Below are 26,293 nucleotides of genomic sequence, written 5' to 3' on the forward strand. Positions count from 1 at the left end.
AGCATCTTATTAAGGGCGTTGTCCAAATGCCTCTTAAACACTGACAGGCATGGGGCATTGACCACCTCTCTAGGAAGCCTGTTCCAGTGTTTGACCACCCTCTTGGTAAAGAAATGCTTCCTAATATCAAGTCTGAACCTCCCTTGACTGAACCGTTCCCATGCGTCCTGTCACAGGATACCAGGGAGAAGAGATCAGCACCTCCCTCTCCACTTCCCCTCCTCAGGAAGCTGTAGAGAGCAATGAGGTTGCTCCTCAGCCACCTTCTCTCCAAACTAGACAAACCCAGAGTCCTTAGCCGCTCCTCATAGGACATGCCTTCCAGCCTGTCCTGGTTTCAGCTGAGGAGTTAATTTTCTTTATAGTGGCTGGTATGGGGCTATGTTTTGGATTTGTGCTGAGAACAGTGTTGATAATACAGAGATGTTTTAGTTGTTGCTGCACTAGTCAAGGACTTTTCAGCTTCCCATGCTCTGCCAGGTGCAGAAGAAGCTGACAGGAGACACAGCCAGGATAGTTGATCCAAACTGACCAAAGGGCTATTCCATACCACATGACATCATGCTCAGTATATAAAGCTGGGGAAGCAGAAGGAAGGGGGGGACATTCGGAGTGATGGCATTTGTCTTCCCAAGTAACCGTTATGCGTGATGGAGCCCTGTTTTCCTGGAGATGGCTGAACACCTGCCTGCCCATGGGAAGGAGTGAATGAATTCCTTGCTTTGCTTTGCTTGTGTGCATGGCTTTTGCTTTCCCTATTAAACTGTCTTTATCTCAACCCTCTAGTTTTCTCACTTTTACTCTTCTGATTCTCTCCCCCATCCCACCGAGGGGGAGTGAGCGAGCGGCTGTGTGGTGCTTAGTTGCTGGCTGGGGTTAAACCATGCCTTCCAGCCCTTTCACCAGCCTTGTTGCCCTCCTCTGGATGCATTCAAGTACCTTCACATCCTTCTTAAATTGTGGGGCCCAGAACTGCACACAGTACTCAAGGTGAGGCCGCACCAACACTAAATACAGTGGGATAATCACCTCTTTTGACCGGCTGGTTATGCTGTGTTTGATGCACCCCAGGATGCAGTTTGCCCTCTTGGCTGCCCACTGCTGACTCCTATTGAGCCTGCTGTCAACCAGCATCCCCAGATCCCTTTCTGCAGGGCTGCTCTCCAGCCACTCCTCTCCCAATCTATACTTGTGTCTGGCATTACTCCATCCCAGGTGCAGAATCCGGCATTTGTTCTTGTTAAATTTCATGTCACTGATGATTGCCCAATGCTCCAATCTATCCAGAACCCCCTGCAAGGCCTCTTGTCCCTCAAGAGAGTCAACAGCACCTCCCAGTTTAGTATCGTCAGCAAACTTGCTAAGGGTGCATTCAACTCCTGCATCCAGATCATTGATAAAAATATTGAACAGAACTGGCCCTAGAACTGAGCCCTGAGGAACACCACTGGTGACCAGTCACCAGCAAGATGTAGCCCCATTCAATACAACCCTTTGAGCCCTGCCCTTCAGCCAGTTCTTCACCCAGCGCACCGTGTACCTGCTCATGTCCCAGTTGGACAACTTGTCCAGAAGGATGCTGTGAGGGACAGTATCAAAAGCCTTACTAAAATCCAGAAAAACTACATCCACCACCTTCCCTTCATCCACTAGGTGGGTGATCTTATTGTAGAAGGATATTAAATTGGTTAAACAGGACTTTCCCTTTGTGAACCCATGTTGACTGTACCTGATGATTGCATTCTCCTTTAAATGCCTTTCAATAGCACCCAGCATGATTTTTCCAGGAACTGAGTTTAGACTAAGAAGTCTGTAGTTTCCTGGGTCTTCCCTCATGCCCTTCTTCTAAATTGGAATAATGTTGGCTAGCTCTGAGTCCTCAGACTTTGTTTTGGATTTGTGATGAAAACATTGTTGATAACACACTGATGTTTTAGTTATTGCTGAACAGTGCTTACACAGCGTCAAGGCCTTTTCTGCTTCTCACGCTGCCCCGCCAGCAGGTAGGCTGGGGGGTGCACAAGAAGTTTGGAGGGAACACAGCTGGGACAGCTGACCCCATCTGACCACCAAAGGGATATTCCATACTATATGATGTCATGCTCAGCAATAAAACTGGGGGGGGTGGGGGGTGTGTGTGTGTGGGTGGGTGTGTGTGTGTGTTTGCTGGGGCTGCCATTGCTTGTGAACTGGCTGTGCATCAGTCAGCTCGTGGTGAGCAACTGGGGTTTTTTTTCAGCACTTGTTTTTCTTGGTTTTGCTTTTCTTTGTTTTTTTTCCTTTTCTTTGTTTTTTTTTTTTCTTATTAAACTGTCTTTATCTCAATCTATGAGTTTTTGCACTTTTACTTTTCCGATTCTCTCCCCCATCCCACCGGGGGGAGTGAGCAATGCTGTGTGGTGCTTAGTTGCAGGCTGGGGTTAAACCACAACAAAGAGAGGCATGGACATACTGGAGAGAGTCCAGCAAAGGGCCACAAAGATGATTAAGGGACTGCAGCATCTGTCCTATGAGGAAAGGCTGAGAGAGCTGGGACTTTTTAACCTAGAGAAGGGAAGGCTCAGAGGGATCTTATCAATGTATATAAATACCTGAAGGGAGGGTGCAAAGCAGATGGAGCCAGGCTCTTTTCAGTGGTGCCCAGTGACAGGACCAGAGGCAATGGGCATAAGCTGAAACACAGAAGATTCCATCTGAACATAAGGAAATGCTTCTTTACTGTGAGGGTGACGGAACACTGGAACAGGTTTCCCAGAGAGGTTGTAGAATCTCCCTCCTTGGAGATATTCAAAAGCCATCTGGACATGGTCCTGGGCAACCTGCTCTCAGTGGCCCTGTTTGAGCAGGGGGGTTGGACAAGATGACCTCCAGAGGTCCCTTCCAACCTCAACCATATTATGAATCAATGGGCAGCTCCCCAAGCACCTTTCAGACTAAGGGTGGTAACTGTCATAATGTATTCCATACCCCTAGGGATGCAGGGGAAGAGCCTTTTGGGATTGCACAAGACTTATGGGATGTTTAGGGGAGGAACCAAAGGTGGGGAATGAAAGGGATCTAGGAGACTTGGGGAGGAACAAGTGTGGGGAAAATAGAGGGATATGTGTGTGTAAGCAGGTGGCCAGTCAGTATGCTTGTCTGGCCATGCCCTATGCCTGACCAGTGCAGCCTGTCCTGTCTTGTCATTAAATTCCATTTCTAAATAATTTCCTGGGTGAGGGGCTCTCAGTTCTGTGTACATGTGTGTGTGTACAAAGATCTAAGTGCCACCAACTGCAGTGGGGATCACAAGCCATGTGTCTGTGGTGCCAGCAACTGGAGTGAGCGAGTGAGGGCATGTAAGTCAACGTATGATCGCTAGCGACTATCAAATCAGAATAGCCAGCAAGTAGGTGAAGTGGCTTGGGAGCCAGGTATGCATGTGTCTCTAAGGGTGAGGCACCTGGCTACCGGAGGGACCAGGGGGTCCAAGCCAACTGCCAAAGAGACCATGGGGTCTGGGGGTGGAATAAGAGACTCATTTATGTGTGTCTGTGTGTGTTTCTGTGGGAGGCAACTGGGGAGACAGGGGATCCAGGGGCCAGCTACTGGGTAGATCAAGTGTCTAAGCCCAGCTACTGGGGGATCACAGTGTGTGTATGTGTGTGTTGCTTTTGTGAATGTGTCTAACTGTTTAAAGCTAAAGTACATGAATTAGAGATAGTAAGCTACTACATGAATGTTCTTGTTAAGGAATAAAGCATCCTCTGCTATTTTAATTTAATTCTCCGAGCAACGTTAAAGTTGAGATCTTACACATGAGCATTTGTAAAGTGAAAAGCTTTGTTTGGGTCATATATATTTGTCGTGGTTTAGCCCCAGCCGGCAACTAAGCACCACGCAGCCGCTCGCTCACTCCCCCTCGGTGGGATGGGGGAGAGAATCGGAAGAGCAAAAGTAAGAAAACTTGAGGGTTGAGATAAAAACAGTTTAATAGGGAAAGCAAAAGCCGCGCACACAAGCAAAGCAAAACAAGGAATTCATTCGCTACTTCCCATGGGCAGGCAGGTGTTCAGCCATCTCCAGGAAAGCAGGGCTCCATCAAGCGTAACGGTTACTTGGGAAGACAAACGCCATCACTCCAAATGTCCCCCCTTCCTTCTTCTTCCCCAGCTTTATATACTGAACATGACGTCATATGGTATGGAATAGCCCTTTGGTCAGTTTGGATCAACTATCCTGGCTGTGTCCCCTCCCAGCTTCTTCTGCACCTGGCAGAGCATGGGGAGCTGAAAAGTCCTTGACTAGTACAGCAGCAACTAAAACATCTCTGTATTATCAACACTGTCTTCAGCACAAATCCAAAACGTAGCCCCATACCAGCCACTACGAAGAAAATTAACTCTGTCTCAGCTGAAACCAGGACAATATTATGTGCTAGGCACATGCAACATTCAGCAAAATGCATTAATACTTCAGGTTATTAAATAGGTGTAATGCAGCTAAGTCAATAACAAGATTATATTTTTGAAAGGCTTAGTTTGATACATTGTCTGATTTTCCCTTTTTGGTTCAGTGATGCTTCACCTTTCAGCAACAGCTAGCGACAAAGATTCCCTTGAAGTACTTGCAGTATATCTATATTTAGCATAAATGGTGGGGTTTTGGTAGCAGGGGGCATGCATAGGCCATGAACTGTCCTGTGCTAGTCACAGCTGGTTACAGTCAGCTCAGCAACTGATGAAAATAACCCACCACATACCAAAACTTCAACCAGGGGAACACATGACACCTCTGCACAAACATATTTAACAAAGGGTGGTAGCAGCTAGGGGCAGGAGACACAGGAGGAGACGTGTGAGGACACATGTGAGGAAAAACAGAAAGAGACACAAGGAAGGGGATATTGTTGGGGACAAAGCTGGAGACACTCTCAGAAGGAGATGTTCTATGCCAGAGGAGGTGGTACGCCTCTGAGGGGACTACAGCCTGTGAATAAGCCACACCAAAGCAGGTACACCCCCAAAAGGGGCTGCAGCCTGTAGATAAGCCCATGCCAGAGCAGAGGAAATTAATAAAAAGCCAGGAGCAGTGGAAGAAAAAACACTATGCACTACTCCAAACATCCTGCACCGCCTGTTGCCTCACTGAAGGGACCGAGTGTAATGCACAGCAAAAGTAAGAGCAGTGGAGACCAGGGAGGGAGGAAGAGAGGTGTCTGGACTGAAGTTGAGCCTGGGGAAGGGGGAAGAAAGGTGTTTTCCCTAAGTGTTTGTTTAATTGTTTGTCTTCTTTGTTTCTCAATACCTGAATTAATAATTAAATTTAATTTATTGCCAATTAACATATTTTTTAAGTGAAATTCTCTGTCTTGCCCATAACAATATCCCAACCATTCCCCTACCAAACAACTAGAAGGCATGCATTTCAACTATGTGGTGGTGCATGCCTAGTCATGAGGGACACCCATTTTGGCCACACAACATATGCTTCCAATTGTGTGATAAGTTGTTTAGTTAGCCAGTCTCTGCAGTCTTTATAAGGTCTCAAACCATTTTCCAATGCAGATCTTGGGGATCCAGGAAATGCTAGATTAATTCTTCTGGAGAGTCAGATATAGTCAGTGGGTCACAAATTAGCCATCACTGGTATAAACAGCAGACATTCAGTTCAATTGTCTTTCAGTAAGTCTCAGGAAAGGGAACAGCCTAGTACTGTAACTGCACAAATCACTAAAAGTAAAAACAAAATACACAAACTGCTTGGCTACAAATATTTTATAACTATAGAAATTTTCAGAGTCAGGGAAATGTTAAGGGTAAGATGTGAAGAAAAACTATAAAATCCTGAATGGAGAAGAAAACTGTTCTCTCTCCCCTAAGACTAGGGGCTATGGAATAAAACTAGCAGGTTCAGAACAAAAGGAAGTACTTCTTCACAATGTGTAGTTAAGCTACGAAACTCCTTACCGCAGCCAAGTTCCTGTGGGTTCAAATGCAACTACATATATTCATGGAAGAAAAATCTACTGAGGACTATTAGCTACTCAGACACTACCTCTGCCTTGGGAAGTCACTAACGCTGAAATTACTGGAGGATTCGTTCCACATATTTGTTGTTATGGCTTTTAGTTTTACAATTCACTTTGATATCTCCTGAAAGAGTTTTAGGACACATTTTTTTCAAATGTCAGAATGATTTATTCTCAAGAATAAGAGGATCAGCATTTTTTCTCTTAATATTTTGATTATAAACTTGAAAGAATCATTAATAGAGGGTGTGCTTAGTAAATGTTTGAATTATTAACTTATATCACCATTTACTACTGGTGAGCAAGCATCCCTACTATATAGGAAGAAATAAAGTATGATTTTCTGAATCTAATACTTTTTATTTATATAGACTATAAATAAAAGCTGCAAAGAGTAAATGGAAGTGTTTTGATTTCCTAAAAGAACAAGATGGAATTTCACCACCTGTTCATCCATCTCCCTTCAGTTATTAACTTCCAAGTCTCTTGGCCAATTCCAACCAAATTTAACAGAGGGTTAAGTAGATACTGAATTCCTAGAAGGTTTGTTGAAGTTGCTAGCTGGATACAGAAGGAGCCAAATTTATAACTACCTTCTCAGAGTCTTAACTCAAACCCTTATCCTCTTACAAAAGACAGGGGGGAACAGTCAGTTTGCATACATGTAGCTAAGAACTAGCCACTCTACAGGTTTCCACCTGCCCAACAAGACATTGTCCCACTTAAAAAAGCACACATGCAAGTGTACTTGCAGTGAAAACACAGTAGGATCAAAACCTTTTGTTACTTGTTAAACAAAATAATCATTATCAAGTTATGTGAAATATAGTAGTTCTGAATTGTGATTCAACACTTTATTACTGTGCCCAGTAATAAAGCATTAAAAAGTTTACATGACAGTGTAATTTCAAAAAAACCCACCAAACAACACCTAAATAAGCCTCCAAATTCCTCCCTCTCCCAAAAGCTTGCTTAAAGTTCACTGTAACTTATCTCTTTCATTGTTTTTATAATGTAAAAACAATCTAGTATGTTTCAAATATTCCATTAAGTAGAATAAAAAAAAAATAGCACACTAATATACTTAGTCTAAAAATAATCAGACTTGGTTTTCTCCTTACCAGATTAATTTAACACAATTTACTATTTGCACTTTAACATCCCCTCCCCAACAGTAACAATTTATATTTAGGTGTATTTTACATTGTATTGGGTTTACATGGCAAGGTTTTGGTAGCGGGGGGTGTGTGTGTGCAGGGGTAGCTTCTGCGAGAAGATGCCAGAAGCTGCCCCCATGTTGGATAGAGCCAGTTTCAGCTGGCTCCAAGATGGACCCGCTGATGGCCAAAGCTGAGCCAATCAGCGACTTTGGTAGTGCCTCTGTGATAACATATTTAAGAAAGGGTAAAAAAACTCCTGCGCAACAGCAGCTGGGGGAGAGGAGTGAGAAAATGTGAGAGAAACAACCCTGCAGACACCAAGGTCAGGGAAGAAGGAGGGGGAGGAGGTGCTCCAGGCGCCAGAGCAAAGATTCCCCTGCAGCCCGTGGTGAAGACCATGGTGAGGCAGGTTGTCCCCCTGCAGCCCATGGAGGTCCACGGTGGAGCAGATATCCACCCTGCAGCCCGTGGAGGACCCCACGCTGGAGCAGGTGGATATGCCCTGAAGGAAGCTGCAGCCCGTGGAGAGCCCACGCAGGAGCAGGCTCCTAGCAGGAACTGCGGCCCCGTGGAGAGGAGCCCACGCAGGAGCAGGTTTTCTGGAAGGACCTGTGACCCCATGGGGGATCCACGCTGGAGCAGTCTGCTCCTGAAGGACTGCACCCCGTGGAAAGGACCCATGCTGGAGCAGTTCTTGAAGAACTGCAGCCCGTGGGAAGGACCTACATTGGAGAAGGTCGTGGCTTGGGAGCCAGGTATGCATGTGTCTCTAAGGGTGAGGCACCTGGAGGAATTGGCTACCGGAGGGACCAGGGGGTCCAAGCCAACTGCCAAAGAGACCGTGGGGTCTGGGGGTAGAATAAGAGACTCATTTACGTACGTGTGTGTGTGTGTGTGTGTGTGTTTCTGTGGGAGACACCTGGGGAGACTGGGGGGATCCAGGGGCCAGCTACTGGGTAGATCGAGTGTCTAAGCCCAGCTACTGGGGGATCACAGTGTGTGTATGTGAAAGAAGGTCTGTACTGGCAACTGGAGTGAGGCTATGGGCCTTGGGGGCTCGTATGCCCAGGTGCCAGCAACTGGGGAGACCAGGAGATCCAGGGGCCAGCTACTGGATAGACTGAGTGTCTAAATCCAGTTACTGGATGGATCTACATTGTATATACGTATATATTTCCCACTAATGGACCTTCATCCTGATCAGCCAGAGAGGGGAACAGGATGAGGCCATTGTTGCTGTTTGTCTGAGTGCTGAGTGTTTCTGTCTGTGTTGTTCTGTGTTGCTGGCCATGCGTATATGTGTATTATATATGTATTTGTATGCCTACTGGGAATACATTCTCAGCCTTGCTACTGGTTGGATCTGGGGATATGGAGCTGTGGCAGACTTGCCTCTATGGTGCTGCCAGATTAAGCAGTTCCCTAACAAGAGATCAGGATGTTTCCCATCTTGATTGAACTACTGAGCACTGTAGAGTGTGTACCACTTAAAAAGGCCCAATGGCTTTCAGGTCACAGGTTATTCAATTAGTTAACCAGAATAGTACTGCAAACCGGTACTCCTGTACCACCAAATATGGGAAACACTGGCCCTATCTATTTAGTTTTTATCCCCATCCTAATGCCAAGCACAAGCATGACAGTTAAAGTAGAAGGTTTTATGGGTTTTGTTTATTTTTCAGGTTTGATAACTTATCACTAGGATAGTGTCTAATTACTGCCTGCTGGCTCGAGTTGGTAATTCTTAATCAGTATCAACCAACTTAAAACAGGAACAATACAATATTTTTCAAAACTTGACTACAGATGGTTCCTAACTATCTGCATTAACCTCTAAGTCTGACACTTTTCAAGACGTAGCTATGCATGTAAGTAAGAAATTCTTCAGTCTTGGTAGCTCATTATAATAGAGGAACCCTTAATACTTCTCACAGATACTGGTGAAGGCCTGTCAAGTAAGACCTATTAGTTGCACTATAGTATTTTGCACAAGTAGTCAACACACTGAAGAATCATTATAATTATTTTGGTGTTAAAACAAAAAGTTGGGCCATGTAAAAGCAGAAGTGGATGAGTGGCTTGCTAGTGCCAAAATGGTTGCTTAGTTACTGTTTACTTTGAACTAAAACATGGTACAACTGAAATAAAAATTAAAAAAAAGAAAAAAAGAAAAAGCTATTTGAACTACTTAACAAAAGACACTAAAATTTGAAGTGAACTCCCCCCCCCTCCCCAGTAACTCTGCATATCCATCTGGGGGAAAATAAATAGCAATATTATGTAATAGTCTTTAACCTGTTTCTCCACAGATAGCTCCCCATACAACTAATAGTTACCATGAGCTGACAGGTTTATGATATCTGACTGCCTTCTTCATTATATGATTTAATCAGAAGTTAAATATCATAAAGGAAATTAATTTGGTTACCCAGTTTGTTTTTATTTTCCAATAAGTGATTCCATCCCAGATACAGCTATATCTTTGCTTACATTGGTCTCAATTTCCGAAGATTACCCTTACAACTAACAGGAACCAAACAAGATCAAAGCAGAGGCCAATAAGGGTGATATTGTGGCAGGAGTTTGTTACAGACAGGGTGAGGAAGCAAACAAAGCCTTCTTTAAGCAACTTGAGGAACTCTACAGATCACAGATCAAGGGCAACAAGAGCTTCTACTACCACTTTAATAGTAAAAGACTGAACAAGGAGACGGTGGGCCTATTGCTGAATGGGATGGGTGATCTAGTGACAGCGGACATAGATGAGGCTGAGGTACTCGATGCCTTCTTGGCCTCTATCTGCACCAACAGTCTCCCAGGCCTCTGTGCTTAGAGACAGGGTTCAAGGAAAACTACCAACAGTGGATGAGGATTGAATTGGGGATTATTTCAGAGAACTTAATCTGTACAAATCCATGGGACTAGATGGGCTGCATCCAAGGGTGCTGAGAGAACTGGCTGGTTTCATAGTGAGGCCGTTCTCTTATCAGCTTTGAAAAGTCATGAAGATCAGGGGAATTCCCTGATGACTAGAGAAGGACAAATGTTGCATTCATCTTAAAAAAAAAAAAAAAAAAAAAAAGTCAAAAGTTCAACCCAGGGAACTTCAGTTCCTGGGAAAATCATAGAGAAAGTCCTCTTGGAACATGTTTTTGGGCACATGAAGGAGAAGGTGATTGGGAACAGCCAGCATGCATTTACCAAGGGGCTATCATGCCTGACCAACCTAATTGCCTTCTGTGATAAAATGGCAGGATTTGTGGATGAAGGGAGAGCACTGGATGTCATTTACCTCGACTTTAGCAGGACTTTCAATACTGTATCCCACAATATTCTTGTATCCAAGTTGGGATATTATAGTCTGGATGGGTGGACAACTAGATGGGTTTAAAAACTAGTTGGGTGACTGAGCTCAGAGAGTGGTGGTTAATGGGCTGTACTCTACCGGGGTGCCTGTGACAAGTGGGGTACTACAGGGGTCTATCCTGGGACCTGTCCTGTTTAAAATCTTTATCAAACACCTGGAGGAGGTGATGCATCTTGCTCTTGTCAAGTTTGCAGGAGTTGGGAGGATGAAGTAAATACACTCAAGGGCAGGGCTGCCATTCAGAGAGACCTAGACAGGTTGGAGGAATGGGCTGACAGGAACGTAATTTAATTCAACAAGGACAAATGCCAAGTCCTGCACCTAGGGAAGAAGAACCCCTGGCATGAGTACCATCTGGGGACTGGCTGGGGAGCAGCTCTGCTGAAAAGGACCCGAGAATCTTGGAAAACAGCAAGCTGAATATGAGCCAGAACTGTGCCCTGTTAGCAAAGGTGGTTAGCAGTATCCTGGGCTATATTACCAGGAGCATAGCTAGTAGACTGAGGGAAGTGATTATCCTCCTTTACTTGGTGCTCATTAGATAGCATCTAGAATGCTGTGTCAAATTTTGGGCACCCCAATACAAGAAAGTAATTGATAAAGTGGATCAAATTCAGCAGAGGGCCACCAAGATGTCAGGGGGCTGGAGTACTTGCACTATGAGGAGAGGCTGAGGGAACGGTGTTTGTTCAGCCTGGAGGAAGGAAGGCTGCAGGGGCACCTAATAGCAGCCCCCCAGTACCTATGAGGGAGGCTATCAAGAAGACAGAGCCAGGCTCTTCACAGTGTTGCATAGTGGGAAGATGTCACAATGGGCACAAATTGAAACAAGCAAGGTTCACGTTGGCTATAAGAAAACTGTTTTTCACCATGAGGACAGTCAAGCAGTGGAACAGGGGCCCTGAGAAGTTGTGCAGTCTCCAGTCTTGGAGGTTTTCAAGCCCTGACTAGAGAAAACCCTGAGCAAGCTGGTCTGAATTCAGTGTTGACCCTGCTTTAAGCAGGAGGTTGGACTAGAGACCTCCAGAAGTCCCTTCCAACCTGAATGGTTCTCTTTTTTTTTTTTTTCTTCTAGCCTGAGAAGAGATTCTCTGTAAAGAAGTGGAACTGCCAAAAGAAAAGACACCTAAACACAGTGTTGAGTGTGGAAGGCAGCCATTGCATTCTCTTGTTTAGCCTTTTCCCGGTGCCTGCATCAGGAACAATGCGAGGATTTAGAGAAGCAACCTGAGCGTGTTTGTGTCCTGAGCAGGATCAGGCTTTCAAGCTCTGCTGTGTAGACTGCCACCAGCTCCTCGGCAGCAGGTACTGCAGAGCTCACTGCCTGCGTGCATGAGAGAAAGCGACCAAGGGATCAGCAGCTAGGATTCCAGGCGGCTTGCAGAAGACTGCCGCGTGCTGTTGTTATTCTCCCTACTCCTGTCCAGTCGTCGCCTACTCCGCATCATGGCGGAACATCTCTCCTGCGGTTCCCACTGAGGAGCGTGTCCCAAGACGCCACTCCCAGTCTGGAGCGCGGGGACGAATTGATGCAGCCCGGCTACCGTACACCACCACCCCCCTGCCGCTTCCGGGTGCTCCCCGCCCCCCTCCGCGCTGCCGTGACAGTCTAGGACGCTCATGCTCCAGAGGCAGCAGCGGTCTAGCCCGGCGCGACCTTCACCACCGTCGGGAATCCTTATGAGACAGGAATGAGGGACAAGGGAGAGAGGCCGCACAGGGTGGCCCCGCCGCAGTGGAGAGAGATGCGAGCAGCAGCACACCCTCTCCCCAGTGACTCACCTGTTGCGTCTTCCATGCCACCTGAAAACGCAATTTGGAGATAAAAGTCGCCACTGCCGCTGACCAAACTGGACGCTGCATCCACCACCTCACATTCTCGATGACGTAGGAAGTGCAGCACAGAAACCCAACTCGCGTCAACTACACGTGACCAAGAGAAAGAGCAGCTGGGAGGAGTAAGCCCCACCCCGTCTCCCCTTTCCTCAGCTAATCACAGAGCCGCCTGGGTACGGCCTCGCTCCAGAAGGGCTTTGTGGGTGTCATGATACTTCTCATGCTTAGTGAGCTGTGCTCGTGGAAGGATACATATCAGGGTAAAATACGCTGTGCAACAGCAGCTGGGGGAGAGAGGAGTGAGAAAATGTGAGAGAAACAACCCTGCAGACACCAAGGTCAGGGAAGAAGGAGGAGGAGGAGGAGGAGGAGGAGGAGGAGGAGGAGGAGGAGGAGGAGGAGGAGGAGGAGGAGGAGGAGGAGGAGGTGCTCCAGGCGCCAGAGCAGAGATTCCCTTGCAGCCCGTGGTGAAGACCATGGTGAGGCAGGTTGTCCCCCTGCAGCCCATGGAGGTCCACGATGGAGCAGATATCCACCCTGCAGCCCGTGGAGGACCCCACGCTGGAGCAGGTGGATATGCCCTGAAGGAAGCTGCAGCCTGTGGAGAGCCCACGCAGGAGCAGGCTCCTAGCAGGAACTGCGGCCCCGTGGAGAGGAGCCCACGCAGGAGCAGGTTTTCTGGCAGGACCTGTGACCCCATGGGGGATCCACGCTGGAGCAGTCTGCTCCTGAAGGACTGCACCCCATGGAAAGGACCCATGCTGGAGCAGTTCTTGAAGAACTGCAGCCCGTGGGAAGGACCCCCATTGGAGAAGTTCGTGAAGGACTGTATCCCGTGGGAGGGACCCCACGCTGGAGCAGGGGAAGAGCATGAGGAGGAAGGAGCCGCAGAGATGAAACGTTATGAACTGACCACAACCCCCATTCCCCATCACGCTGTGCCCCTTGGGGGGGGGAGGGTGTAGAAGAGTCGGGAGTGAAGCTGAGCCTGGGAAGAAGGGAGGGGTGGGGGGAAGGTGTTTTTAGATTTGTTCTTATTTCTCATTATCCTGCTCTGTTACAATTAATTGACAGTAAATTAAATTAATTTCCCCAAGTCGAGTCTGTTTTGCCCGTGATGGTAATTGGCAAGTAATCTCCCTGTCCTTATCTCTCCCTCTTCTCCAGGCTGAACAGGCCCAGTTCTCTCAGCCTCTCCTTGGATGTCATGTTCTCCAGCCCCCAACCAGCTTGGTGGCCCTCCGCTAGACTTGTTCCAGTGTGTCGCTATCTTTCTTGTACTGGGGAACCCAAAACTGGACACAGTACTGCAGATGCAGTCTCACAAGTGCCGAATAAAGGGGAAGGGTCACTTCCCTGGGCCTGCTGGCTGCACTTTTGCTAATACAGCTCAAGATGCAGTTGGTCATCTTTGCTGCAAGGGCACACTGCTTGCACACATCGTCATGTGCTTGCACACATCGTCAACTTGTTGTCCACCGGGACCCCCAGATCCTTTTCTGTGGAGCTGCTTCCCAGACAGTTGGCCTCTGGCTTGTATTGTTGCATAGGGTTATTTCATTCCAGGAATGCAGGACTTCGGATCTGCTTGTGTTGAGCTTCATGAGGTTCCGGTCATCCCATTTCTCCAGCCTGTCCAGGTCCCTCTGAGTGGCAGCCCTGACCTCCAGCATACTGACACCCCCCCCCCCCCCCCCCAATTTGGTGTCATCCACAAACTTGCTGACAGTGCACTCCATCCCATCGTCCAGATCATTAATGAAGACATTAAATACCAGTATTGATCCCAGTACTGATCCCTGAGAGACCCCACTAGTTACTGGCCCCCAGCTGGACTTTGTACCACTGATCACAACTCCTTGAGCTCAGCAGTCCAGCTAATTTTCCATCCATCTTATCATCCACTTATCAAGCCCATATCCCAACAATTTGGAGATAAAAGACTATAGGAGACTGTGTCAAAGGCCTTGCTAAAGTCAAGGTATACAACATCCACTGCCTTCCACTCTTCCACAGCGCCAGTCACCTCATTACAGAAAGCAATGAGATTGGTCAGGCATGATTTGCCCTTGCTAAAGCCGTGTTGGCTGCTCCAAATCACCTTCTTGTCTTTCATCTCTTTAGAAATGGCTTCTAAGAGGATTTGCTCCATAATCTTCCTGGGAAAAAGAGGGTAAGGCTGACCAACCTGTAGTTCCCTGGATCCTCCTTCTTGTCCTTCTTGAAAATGGGAGTGATGTTTGCCCTGTTCCAGCCATCAGGAACCTCCCCCAATTGCCATAACCTTTCAAAGATGATAGACAGCGGCCTCCCAATGACATTGGCCAGCTCCTTCAGCACGCTTGCATCCCATCTGGTCCCATGGACTTGTATATGTCCAATTGGCTTAAGTGCTCCCTAACTCTTTCTTCCTGTACTGTGCTACTGTTTCACTCCCCCAAAGCGTGCTAGCTGGTTCAGGGACCTGAGAGCAGACCTTACCAGTAAAAACTGAAGCAAAAAAAGCATTGAGTAACTTGACTTTTATGATGTCCTTGATCACTAGGTCCCCTGCCCCACTGAGCAATGGGCCCACTGTGAAGAAAAGTACAAACTTAGGTCACTTAATAGGATGAACCTTACCCTAGTTTCAGCGAGCTTTCCAAGAACTCAAGGAGGGAAGACACTGAAGCACGAAAGCTCAGCTGGTTACGACAACCTTGCCTGATAACAAACTCGTGGAAACCGGTTCTGAGCACGTAGCAGACAAAGGATGAAAAACAGCCCAGACCACTGTCTCTGATCACACAGCCACGCAAAGGATCGGCCAACTATAGATAAGCTTAGGACTGTAATTGGGAGATAGCCCACCTGTATCTTCTATATAACCTGTGTGTTACTTATGATTAGGGTCCCTCAGAACTAGGCTGGGGCACCGCATGCGCATTGCGGTAAAGAATTTCCCTTTGGAATTCTATACTTAAGGGTGTCTGCATCTCCTTCCTCGGTCGCCAATAAAGAATCCCGCAACAGTTTTGGCACCCCAGAAGGGACTTCGCAGACTCGCTTGAATCCACCAGCTGCTACGATCCCCTGTGAGTCAACGACCCACTGATGGCAAAAGGTGAGTTCACCCGGGGAACTTGAGCGCAGGGGATAGCGGTTGGACGAATCATTTTTTTGCGGTGAGGAGGTGAGAGTTAATAATAATGGGGACTGGACACAGTATAGTGAAAGGGACACCTTTAGGTGAATTGCTAACCAATTGGTCAAAACCAGATGGAACCCAGGGGTTATCTAGGAAAAGGGCACTGCAACTGCGTCAGGATACCTGGCCCGCATTGACCACCCTTGGAATTGCAAACCAACGGTGGCCTGAGGTGGGCGGTTTTGATTATGATAGGCTGCATTTTTTGCGGCTTGAATTGGATGAACGGTTCCCAGGGCAAATGCATTATTGGTATGTTTGGAATAATTATGTCTGGCAGTGGAAACTTCCCCCTCTGAAAGGGAACCAATCTCGATGTGAGAGTGAGAGGAAGAAGGAGCCAGAGACAAAATGTTATGAACTGACCGCAACCCCCATTCCCCATCACCCTGGGCTGCTCAGGGAGAGGAGGAGGTAGAAGAGCCGGGAGTGAATCTGAGCCTGGGAAGAAGGGAGGGGCGGGGGGGAAGGTGTTTTTAGAGTTGTTCTTAGTTCTCATTATCCTGCTCTGTTACAATTGACAGTAAATTAATTTCCCCAAGTCAAGTCTGTTTTGTCCGTGACGATAATTGGTAAGTCATCTCCCTGCCCTTATCTCAACCCACGAGCTTTTCATTGTATTTTCTCCCCGTCCTGTTGATGGAGACGGAGTGATAGAACAGCTTGGTGGTCAATCTTGCAGCCAGCCAAGGTCAACCCACCACAGACATCCCTGGCAAATAGCCAATACTTGGATACATGTCAATATTAACTTTTGGCCTATTAGCTTAAGTTACATTTTACAAAAATATTAGAATACTCTTCTACTGCGCTTAATGATTGTGCTAGAAATAACACAGCTCAAAAAAAGTTCCCATCAAGTCTGAAGTGGATGGTTAAATCCAGATAATAGTCAGTGATATTTAAAAATCTTGTGATATTTAATCAGTGATTTTAAAAATCACTATTTAAAAATATCCTTCCGATTGTTTTGGGGATTTTTTTTTTTTTTTTTTTTTTTAATAAGCAAGCAGGTGGGAGAGGAGAGTGAACCTTAAGGTTTGTGGTTTGGGTTTGTTGGGGGTTTTTTGGCATTTTCAATAAGTTACATCACTTCAAAATAAGGAGCTAGATATATCAACAGCTCTAAGGGTGTACTCGGGCTGAACATGAACCAGAACTTCTAGAAATAATTTTAACCACCATTTAACTGATTTGCTCCATCCAACCAAAACCTCAGTGCATGAATGTGACACCTTCATTTCACCTACAATACTAAGTGACAGGCATTACAGGACTTTTATTTCACATCTGAGAAACATAGCAAAGCAACAGCTAGTGGCTTTAGTGCCTGACATTCAAGTTTGCACAGTACACTTGCAGTGTTTGCTTAGTGTGGTTTTATGCATAGTTCAACATTTACAAGTTTTCTCCTGTGTTGGAGAGGATGAGTTACCACTTGCCTAAGAATCAGAGGAGATAAACTGCACTGCTGAAGCTGCTCCTGGTTGCAGCAACCCTCCAATGAAGGACAAGAGTTTTCCATGTGGCTCAGAAAGTGTCCAATGTTTTATCACCATCTGAAAAGTACTGCAAATAGATACTCCAACCTGCTGTGAGACCAACTTGCTAGTAAAAAACAACAATACAGTCTGCTAGCCACAGAAAGCATGTTGAGAGGGTATTCATAAAAAGCTGTTTTTTTTAAAAAAAGGACACACTTGGCTGTCTGAAGCAACCAAAGCCATCTGTGATGGCAGGGCGCATGCCCATCTACTTATGTTCTTTGTCTTCTAGATCACTTATCTCCAACCCTATCATGCACCTCAGTCATAGTATCACACTTGAATATTTCAGTCTCTTACCGTATGTCTTGCTTTCAACTCCTGCATTTTGATGTGCCTTGCCAGTTAAGGTGTTTCCTGTTATAACTAGAATGTGAAACAGTCTCACAGACTGTGATGCTGAACACTGGTGCTTGCTAATTCTTTGCCAATGCCTTTATCGCTTGAGCTTCAAAGTCAGTACTATAACCTTTATATGAGTCAGTCTCTAGAAAGACCTGACATAAGCTTTTCTAGTCTGTTATATGAAAGCACAATGTTTGTTAGGCATCAATAGAAAACTGGAAATGAAGTCATTAGATTCCATTCTTGAATTTAGGAAGACAGCAAAACATACCTGGATACAAGAAACTAGCTATTCACAAGAGCAGGATATCTTGTTTGATAGGACAGAGGGATATAAAAGAAGAAATCCAGTTGGGTAGTAACACTGATTTTAGAAGGAGAAAAAGCAGGGTATTGTCTATTGATTGTCACACAGAACTGGCAATAAAGCCAAAGAAGGGCATAAAAGCATAAGCTGCTACCAATGAGCGTTAATCTGAATTTACAGTTTCCACATTATCAGCCCAGGAAACTGTCCTTTGGGGTTCATAGTATTCTGGTAGTCTTTGCTATTAGCCATCTTCCCCACAGGAGGGGATCCAACTTTAAAAAAAGAAAACTCAATCGCCAGCTTTTCCTGTCTCAGAACAATCCTCTGTTCATGAATGAAGTCACAAATGATGTGTGAAGCTAAAGGTCTGCATGTAAGCATCCAAAGGGAAAGAGCAACCATAGACATCTCAGCATGATGCCTGCCTCAAATACAGCATTAATTTCTAAATGTAACAGTTCAACTTAATTGTTTACTGAAAGCTCAAGAATCTTAACAACTCCTCTCTCAACCCTCTTTGATTCTGAAGATGCCTTTCCCTACACTTTTAAAACACCACTTGGATGAAACTAGAGACACTTAGTTTAACTCCATATGGGGGTGGGGGGTGTCTTTTCCCAGAAAAAATTCGATTATTATAACAAATGTCAGTTGTGCCACCTGCACAGAGACTACATCAGTTTTCAACACGGGTTTTAAGATCCAAACTAGATCCACATAATGGATTAACACCCTGCCCCATTACCAATATCAGCAGGGTAGACAGACTGCCAACACCCTGCCCCCTGACTGACATCGGCAGCAGCACAGGCAGGTTGCCGCTCACATTATCCATGTAAGGTACGATTCTCTCAAATCACTCTGCCATTGGTGGAGCCAAGGGGCGGTGCGACTCTCACCCGCATTCAAAAGGCATTTGCACGGTTGGCTGTTGCTACCAGATGACCTGGACACCAAGTGTCCCTGGCAGTCCACTGGAGCCATGGCATCGCTTATGATCCTGTGTTTGCTATCGGCGAGTCACCGTATGGGCGCGTTGTTGCTCATCTTTCCTACTGACTCAATAAAGCTTTGTTTTAGAACATGTTGTCAGACTCCATTAGTGTTTGGACCACATTACTGGCATCACAAACAGGATAAGAGTCTTTCCGACAACTACTGGAGACTTCAGGAAAGGAGCAAGTTTGGAGCTCCCCCCAACGGGAGGAGGAGTGGGTCCAAGATAATTGAACAGATCCCCAGGCTACTGAGGGATGAATTTGAACTGTAGCGTAAGGCTAGTCATTGCAAACAAGGAGAGGGCAAGGGAGCCTTAATCGGCCTCCTGAGTTGTGCCCTCAACATTGCCTGGACTGAAGTTACCGGGCTGCATGGTGCCCTCAAACAGGTGGGAGAAGCTAAGGAAGGGGCCAAGAGGGATGAGCATAAGTTAGCCTCCTTGGCTCAGCAGGCCCTTGAGGCCTGGAAAGATTGTCCCAGTACAATGGCCCAAGTTAGGGCCACTATCTACCAGGACGATAAGGATGATAATTGGGACAGGAACATTTTTGGCCACGGACCAGACCCTGACCCCCTTCCCAACCCTACAGGGGAAGGCTGGGTGGAGTGGCTCGGGAGTCTCTGGTGCACTGGGGCAGCTCTAACTTACCTCAGTGAAGGGGACCATGGGCGCAGGAGCTCTGCACACCCTGGCTGCAGGGGTGGGTGCCGTGGCAATGGCTTCTGTGTCCAGCAGTCAGATACAGAGGAATCCTCACCTGATCAGAGGACAGGGCACCTCCACCAGCCAGACAGAGAGGGACCACCTCAGGCAGCTCCTTCTGGAAACTGGGTTTACCCCTCCCAACAAATTAATAAATTGCTGAATAATGTTTTGTTACAGCTTTTGAATGGCCATCGGCAGGTGGCCCCCCACCCGGAGTCTTGCAGTGCCTCCTGGCACGCCAGTGTTAACCCCTTAGCATCCCCCTCCCAAGGTGCTGCCAGACAACTGGTGGGCAGGTGTCCACTGCCAGATGGAGATCTGCCTCCTAGCCCTGTTTTCTGGCATACCCTTTTTGCTTACCACATGTCCTAGCTCCAATTAGAAGTTGTCATGAATGACTGGCACTCGGTCACCGTTGTTGTGGACACCGGGGCCCAAATCTCAATGTTCGATCCACAGACCACCCCTTCAGGCTGTCCTAGAAGCGATTTTGTATTTCAGGAAGTGATAATGTCCATGACGAGCCCAGAGCCGCCGACTCAGCCTGGCTACTGGACCCATCTGTGTACTGGTTTTGGCTAGGATAGAGTTAATTTTCTTCTTAGTAGCTTGTATAGTGCTATGTTCTGGATTTGTAATGAAAACAGTGTTGATAACACACTGATGTTTTAGTTACTGATGAGCAATGCTTGCACAGCATCAAGGCATCTCACCCTGCTTCTCACACTGCCCCACCAGCAAGTAGGCTGGGGGTGGGGGGCTGACCTTCAGAGTTATGGCATTTGTCTTCCCAAGTAACCGTCACACATGATGGAGCCCTGCTTTCCTGGAGATGGCTGAACACCTGCCTGCCGATGGGAAGTAGTGAATGAATTCCTTGTTTTGCTTTGCTTACGTGCACAGCTTTTGCTTTACCTATTAAGCTGTCTTTCTCTCAAACCATGAGTTTTCTCACTTTTACCCTTCCAATTCTCTCCCCCATCCCGCTGGGAATTGCAAACCAACGGTGGCCTGAGGTGGGCAGTTTTGATTTTGATAGGCTGCATTTTTTGCAGCTCGAATTGGATGAACAATTCCCAGGGCAAATGCATTATTGGTATGTTTGGAATAATTATGTCTGGCAATGGAAACTTCCCCCTCTAAAAGGGAAACTATCTCAAGGTTCCTGTCCAAACTGGGAATTTGTTCAAGCCTCTCCCCTGAAATCCCCTTCTACCCCCATTAATGCTCCTCCTACCCCTGTAATGTTGCAGAAAAGAGGGCCCAGGATTTGGGCAGGGGTAGCGAGAGGATGGAAGTGTCCATGCTGTTACTCGGGGAATCTGCGAATGTGCATGTGCTTGTGAATCTAGAGAGCAGTGTGTGCGTGCTTTCACTAGTGAATTTATATCCCTACCAGCTGAAGAGGAGGAAGGTGACTTAGCTCTCTGTGTTTATGTTTTATGTGAATCCTAATACATGGGTGCTGTTGACAATAGCACCTTGTCTGTGGCAGTCTGTGTGACTGGCTGTATCAATGTCCTGTATACGTCCTGTGTGCGTCTCTCAGATACGTGCTCAACTTCACTGCTGGTTGAGCCTGCAACCGGGAAAGCAACAGCTGAGTCCCTCAGCCTGGACAGAGACCCCGGATTCCCTGGGCTGGGATCCAGCAGCCGGGCAGGAGATTTCTGGCCATGGCTGCTGGAGTAGGCAGCTGCGCTCCTAACAACCCTTAACAGTTTCGTAGCCAGCAGGATCTGGTCGAGTTGTGAGTACTCCCGAGATTACACATACATAACTCTTGGGGGGGGGGGGGGGGGGGCGGGACTGATCCTTTGCTAATGTGCCTACAGTGTTAAATTTGCAACCAACCTTCTAGAGCTTTATGCAGGTACCCAAACGGGACCTGTGCTTCTAAATCCTTGGGTTAATTGGAACAATTGGATTGAAAAGATGTTTACAGAACATTAGAAGGACAATAGGAGGTGTAAATGGCTCAAACTGCAGGCCTAGTGACTAGTGATTTGTAGTTTGGGGGATGAAAAGAGAGGCTTACCAAAGTATGTACAAGACTAAGTAACAGATCACTTCCACCTATCAAATCGATAATGATATTGGCTATAAAGCAGGAGGAAACCTGAGAGAATCAGGCTAAGGCTGAGCTCTCTACAAATTGAATTTCCAAATTTGTGAAGAATCGGGTAGAAAAGAGAAATGCACAGTTGCAAAGGAAGAGCCTCATCTTACAGAGATTTAAACCTGATGGAGCCGAGTAGCAGCCCTGAGTAGTGCAGAGGAAATCGATGAATTATAGGGGAACAAACATCACGTGACTCTGCAAATAATATACCTAGTGGAAACGTAAATCCCTTGTAAGACAAATCCTGCTTGTAAACAAGAGGTGGCTGGACAGGACAACCCAGGGTCAGCCAGTCCAATTTTTAGTGGCATAAGAGGTCCTTGTGTCCAAGTGTTGCCTGTTTTATAAAATAACTCCCGAAACACACAAAGTATGTTTAGAGAGGAGACATTGTTTTATTCTGCGCAGGGTGCAAGGTGGAATATTTCCACAAATCGAGCACACCTATTGTAATTCTCCTCAATATTTATACATTAAAGTTAACACACCACGCCTATCTAATACATAATCATTAGACTGACTAAGCATCCTCTTCTTCCATTGGTCCGTATTTTCTCCGCTTCGATTTAAAGCTACAGTGTGATTTTAATTCACTACACATGCTCACAAGGAGTGTGTGTGTGGGGGTAGTCCTTTCGTTCCTCAGTTGGGTCAGTGGTCGCAATCTCCCCCTGCCGCCTTTACCTTTCCCCTAGTTACTGTGATTCCTGTTGCTTTCATGGTTGTTGTGGTGCCCCTTTATCTTTACGGCTCTCCCGGTAAGAGGATGTTCCTGTTATTGGTCTTTGAAGGGTTACAGCTTCACATTCTTTGAGAAGAAACATATGCTTGTTAGTAAAATATGCAGTGCCCGTACCCTCTTATCTGGCCTGGACATTATCTATTACCTTGAAGATTCTACAATTCTCATATTCTCATATGCTAGTTTCTACTCCTAACTGTGATCCCTTCTTAGCTACTAATAAGTCCTATACTATTTCTATCTTATTCCAAAATATATACACATATATATATATGGTTTAAGGTGACACAAGGATGCTCAGATAAGTCCCTGATCCAAGGAGATACATGATTTTTTCCTCCCCTAAGGAGCTGGAACCCTTCTAGGGGTCCTTAAAAGATCCTGGCTTTAAGAACAACAACAATTCGGGCACAGGGACGGGTCAGGTGACAGTTTTGTGCCATCCTGCAGGACACCCCCCCCCCATTAAATGTAAGGGCTAAAGGCGGCCACAGTGAAGGGGGTTCAGTGCGGGGGAAGGGGCTGAGATAACATTCAGATCCTCCTTCCACGGGGGAGCCAGAGATACCAGGCTCATTCACCAAAGTAGGAACTTTGCTTTAAATGTTTCGGTTCAGACTGAATATGCTCTAAATTAACTACTCAGCCACAACCAACTGATATTAGGTATTTAAGAATGAAGAAGGCGGGGTCAATCAACTGAAACAGAGACACCCCCTAAAATTTCTGGGGAGGTGGGGTTGCTCATGTTGCCGTGAAAAGCCGAAATCAGAACTCAATAGTCGGGATGACTATTAAGCAGGTATTCTTTATTGCAGCGCTGGGCAGCACTGGGGATCGCTCCGCCACAAGTGCTCCCACAAACAAGCAAGATCACAGAGGTTATATGTTGCAAAATATACATATTCATAAGATTAATTTATATAAACATGAGATTTCTTGGAACTCATTAATATATGTAAATGTCCCTGACGCATGCGTACTTAAGTCCTTAGGTGGTCGTTAGGGATCCTCTGGTGGTCGTTGGAGGAAGTCAGTAGTCTTCATCACTCTGACCGCTGACTGAACTTTGTCTTTACGCATGCTCAGTCCATCTTTGTCTTACTCATACCTTCCTTGCATATCCAAAATCAGGTGGTTCTTGTGTAGTTTCTCCTTATCAGCCCTTTCCAGGGACACAGGGCCTGAAGAATTCCTTTTTATCTATCTTCATTGCAACTATCTCAGCTAACCAAGGATTTAACACAGGCAAAGCATTCTTACTCTAATGATTAGGTCAAATAAAGAAAGCTCGTTAGCAATTCTACTATCTAAGCTTCCTTACTTAAGGCCAACAATACTGGCAAGCTAGGCCAAATTATCTGCGAAAGGGAGACTAAAAGGAAACATTGAGCAACCAAGATATTTACAGCATTTCTTTTTGTCTTTGGGGATTTTAGCTCTTTTCACTCAAACTCCTGTGATGTGCCCAGGGATTTCTCCCTAGGAGATATTCCTGAGAAGATACTAAAGAAGAGATAGAGAGACTCTCCTATTGCTTGAAAAACTTCTCTCCCACCCCTGTTTCAGACTATAGTTCACTTGATCACTTCATGCTAATTGTACTACAACTACCCAAGAGGTAGGAAATACCTTGCAGTGAACCTGGCTGGAGTGATCTACAGCTCCCTGCTAACTGCAGGTAAAATGGCTTTGGGAGTACAGCAAGAAGAATAACATATAGAATCATAGAATCATTTAGGTTGGAAAAGACCCTTAAGATCATCGAGTCCAACCGTTAACCTAACACTACCAAGTCCACCACTAAACCATGTCCCTAAGTGCCACATCTACACATCTTTTAAATACCTCCAGGGATGGTGACTCAACCACTTCCCTGGGCAGCCTGTTCCAATGCTTGACAACCCTTTTGGTGAAGATATTTTTTCCTAATATCCAATCTAAACCTCCCCTGGTGCAACTTGAGGCCATTTCCTCTTGTCCCATCACTTGTTACTTGGGAGAAGAGACCAACACCCACCTTGCTACAACCTCCTTTCAGGTAGTTGTAGAGAGCGATAAGGTCTCCCCTACCTGCCCTTGCTCATGTGGCCCATTCAGCGGCTCACACCAGCAAAGGGGGGATGATTGCAGCTATACGACAGGATTAGTTTGCTCCAGTTTTTTATTGTGCATGTATTTTTCAGTTATTTGTCTATTCTCAACATTATTTTAGAATGGAATGAGAGCAATGGAATGCTTTAGTGAAGTCACTGAGCTAATGACTACATTATTAAAATGTTGGTATATCTGAAGATACAGCTAATACTGAGAAAGAAAAATTAAAGAACTTTAAATGTATTAATGAAATGTTTAAGGACTTTCTACACACAGCTTAAAGAAGCTTTGCCAGAATCCACCACTGAAGTCACAATGTACATCCATGTGTGGAAGACACAGGAGGCTCCATGTGTCAGACGGTGTGGTAGAGAAGATGGTCCCTAGGCAAATTAGTCTCAGCCCTGTGGTGGGTTAACCTTGGATGGCTGCTAGGTGATCACCAAGCAGCTCTCTCATTCCTCCTCCTCAACAGGATAGAGGGAGAAAAGAAGATGGAAAAGCTTGTGGGTTGAGATAAGGACAGGGAGATCGCTTACCAATTACTGTCACAGACTTGACTTGAGGAAGATTAATTTAATTTATTGCCAATTAAAGAAAGAGTAGGATAGTGAGAAATAAAGACAAAACTAAAAACACCTTCCCCCCACCTTCTTCCCGGGTTCAACTTTACTCCTTCATTCCCGACTCTTCTACCTCCTCCACCCCCCCGCAACTGGTGCAGGGGGATGGGGAATGGGGGTTGTGGTCAGTTCATAACACTTTGTCTCTGCCCCTCCTTCCTCCTCATACTTTTCCCCTGCTCCAGTGTGGGGTCCCTCCCACAGGATACAGTCTTATTAAGGCCGCAACCATAATGAAACATAGGTAGGAAATGAGTGACTTCAAGTAGTCAATGCTATCACAAGGGAGTTCATGTCTTGGTGGCACTTGAGAGTCATTGTCACAACTGCAGCCAACTCTTAGGTCTTCAGCTGCAATCAGGCAAGCTCTTGTCAGCAAAAGAGCCTCGAACAGTCATCTTTACACATTGTATTGCTTACCAATCAGGAAGGATTTCTTTAGTCTGTTTTTGATTTCAGTCCTAGGAAAGTCTGCAGTAGCTTTACTACAGCTAACCATCATCTGTCCTTCAGCTCAGAGATCTGGAGACACTTAACAGAAAAAGGAGAAGGGATTAAATTAAAATTACTGCAGTGGAGTTATACTAGATCACACCACAAGCCATGTGCAGGAGGGACTACCAGCTCTGACATAGCTGAAGCAGACCCCGGTATCTCAGGGATTTCCTGACAGTCAGGAAGGGTGTTGGCAGTGTGCCAATCAGCTCTCTCTCTGCAAACTTTCAGTGCAAAGTAAAAAAGGCAATAAGGCAGTCCTGTAAGCAAATTGTCAAAAGGAGAGTCCTAAATGAACTGAGCCAAGAGCTCCAAAGAAAAAGATAATGTGTTGCCAGTTATCCATTTGACCTTCTTCAATTTTGCAGGACCAGGGGGGAGGAGAGGAAAAAAGGTGATTTAATTCTCTCTTACCTTTTGATTAATCCAGCATTTGTATTCTGCTCAAGTGCTAGTTTTGGATAACTCGGGGTAGATTTCAACACACAACTGGGCCTACAATACTTAGCCATGACGTAATGTAATTTGTGTGTCTAGAAAAAAAACAAAACACCAAAAACCTCCATAAACATATTGTCCCAACCTTTTCTGAATTGCAGATACACTTGACAGTCATAAAGTAATTTCAAATGAGGTTATTCCATCACTTTATCTACATAAAGTTTATTTTAATTTTCAACTTTTAAGTGGCAATCCAGAATTTTATTCTATCTGGACCAAGGAAGTTGTCTTGACCGTGTCTATTTTCCA

At 45.9% G+C, this 26,293-nt stretch overlaps 1 protein-coding gene across 2 annotated transcripts in view; it reads right to left on the reverse strand.

The window, feature by feature from the left end:
• LOC142402971 (mitochondrial nicotinamide adenine dinucleotide transporter SLC25A51-like) overlaps positions 1-12,465 on the reverse strand; it is a 34,609-nt gene extending 22,144 nt beyond the window's left edge. Inside the window, exons 1-2 of one of the 2 annotated variants that reach the window (XM_075489003.1) lie at positions 12,320-12,432; positions 2,592-2,672 (exon numbers count right to left, since the gene is read on the reverse strand). Coding sequence is in view for 1 of the 2 variants with exons in the window: in XM_075489002.1 (XP_075345117.1) it covers positions 12,320-12,400 (81 nt within the window). In the remaining variant the exon portion in view is untranslated. Of the gene's footprint in view, positions 1-2,591; positions 2,673-12,319 lie in introns of both variants that reach the window. The other variant, XM_075489002.1, reaches the window with a different exon arrangement.
• Between the last annotated feature and the right edge of the window lie 13,828 nt (positions 12,466-26,293).

The sequence above is a fragment of the Mycteria americana genome (assembly GCF_035582795.1).
Source record: "Mycteria americana isolate JAX WOST 10 ecotype Jacksonville Zoo and Gardens chromosome Z unlocalized genomic scaffold, USCA_MyAme_1.0 Scaffold_18, whole genome shotgun sequence".
NCBI classification, from domain to species: Eukaryota; Metazoa; Chordata; class Aves; order Ciconiiformes; family Ciconiidae; genus Mycteria; species Mycteria americana.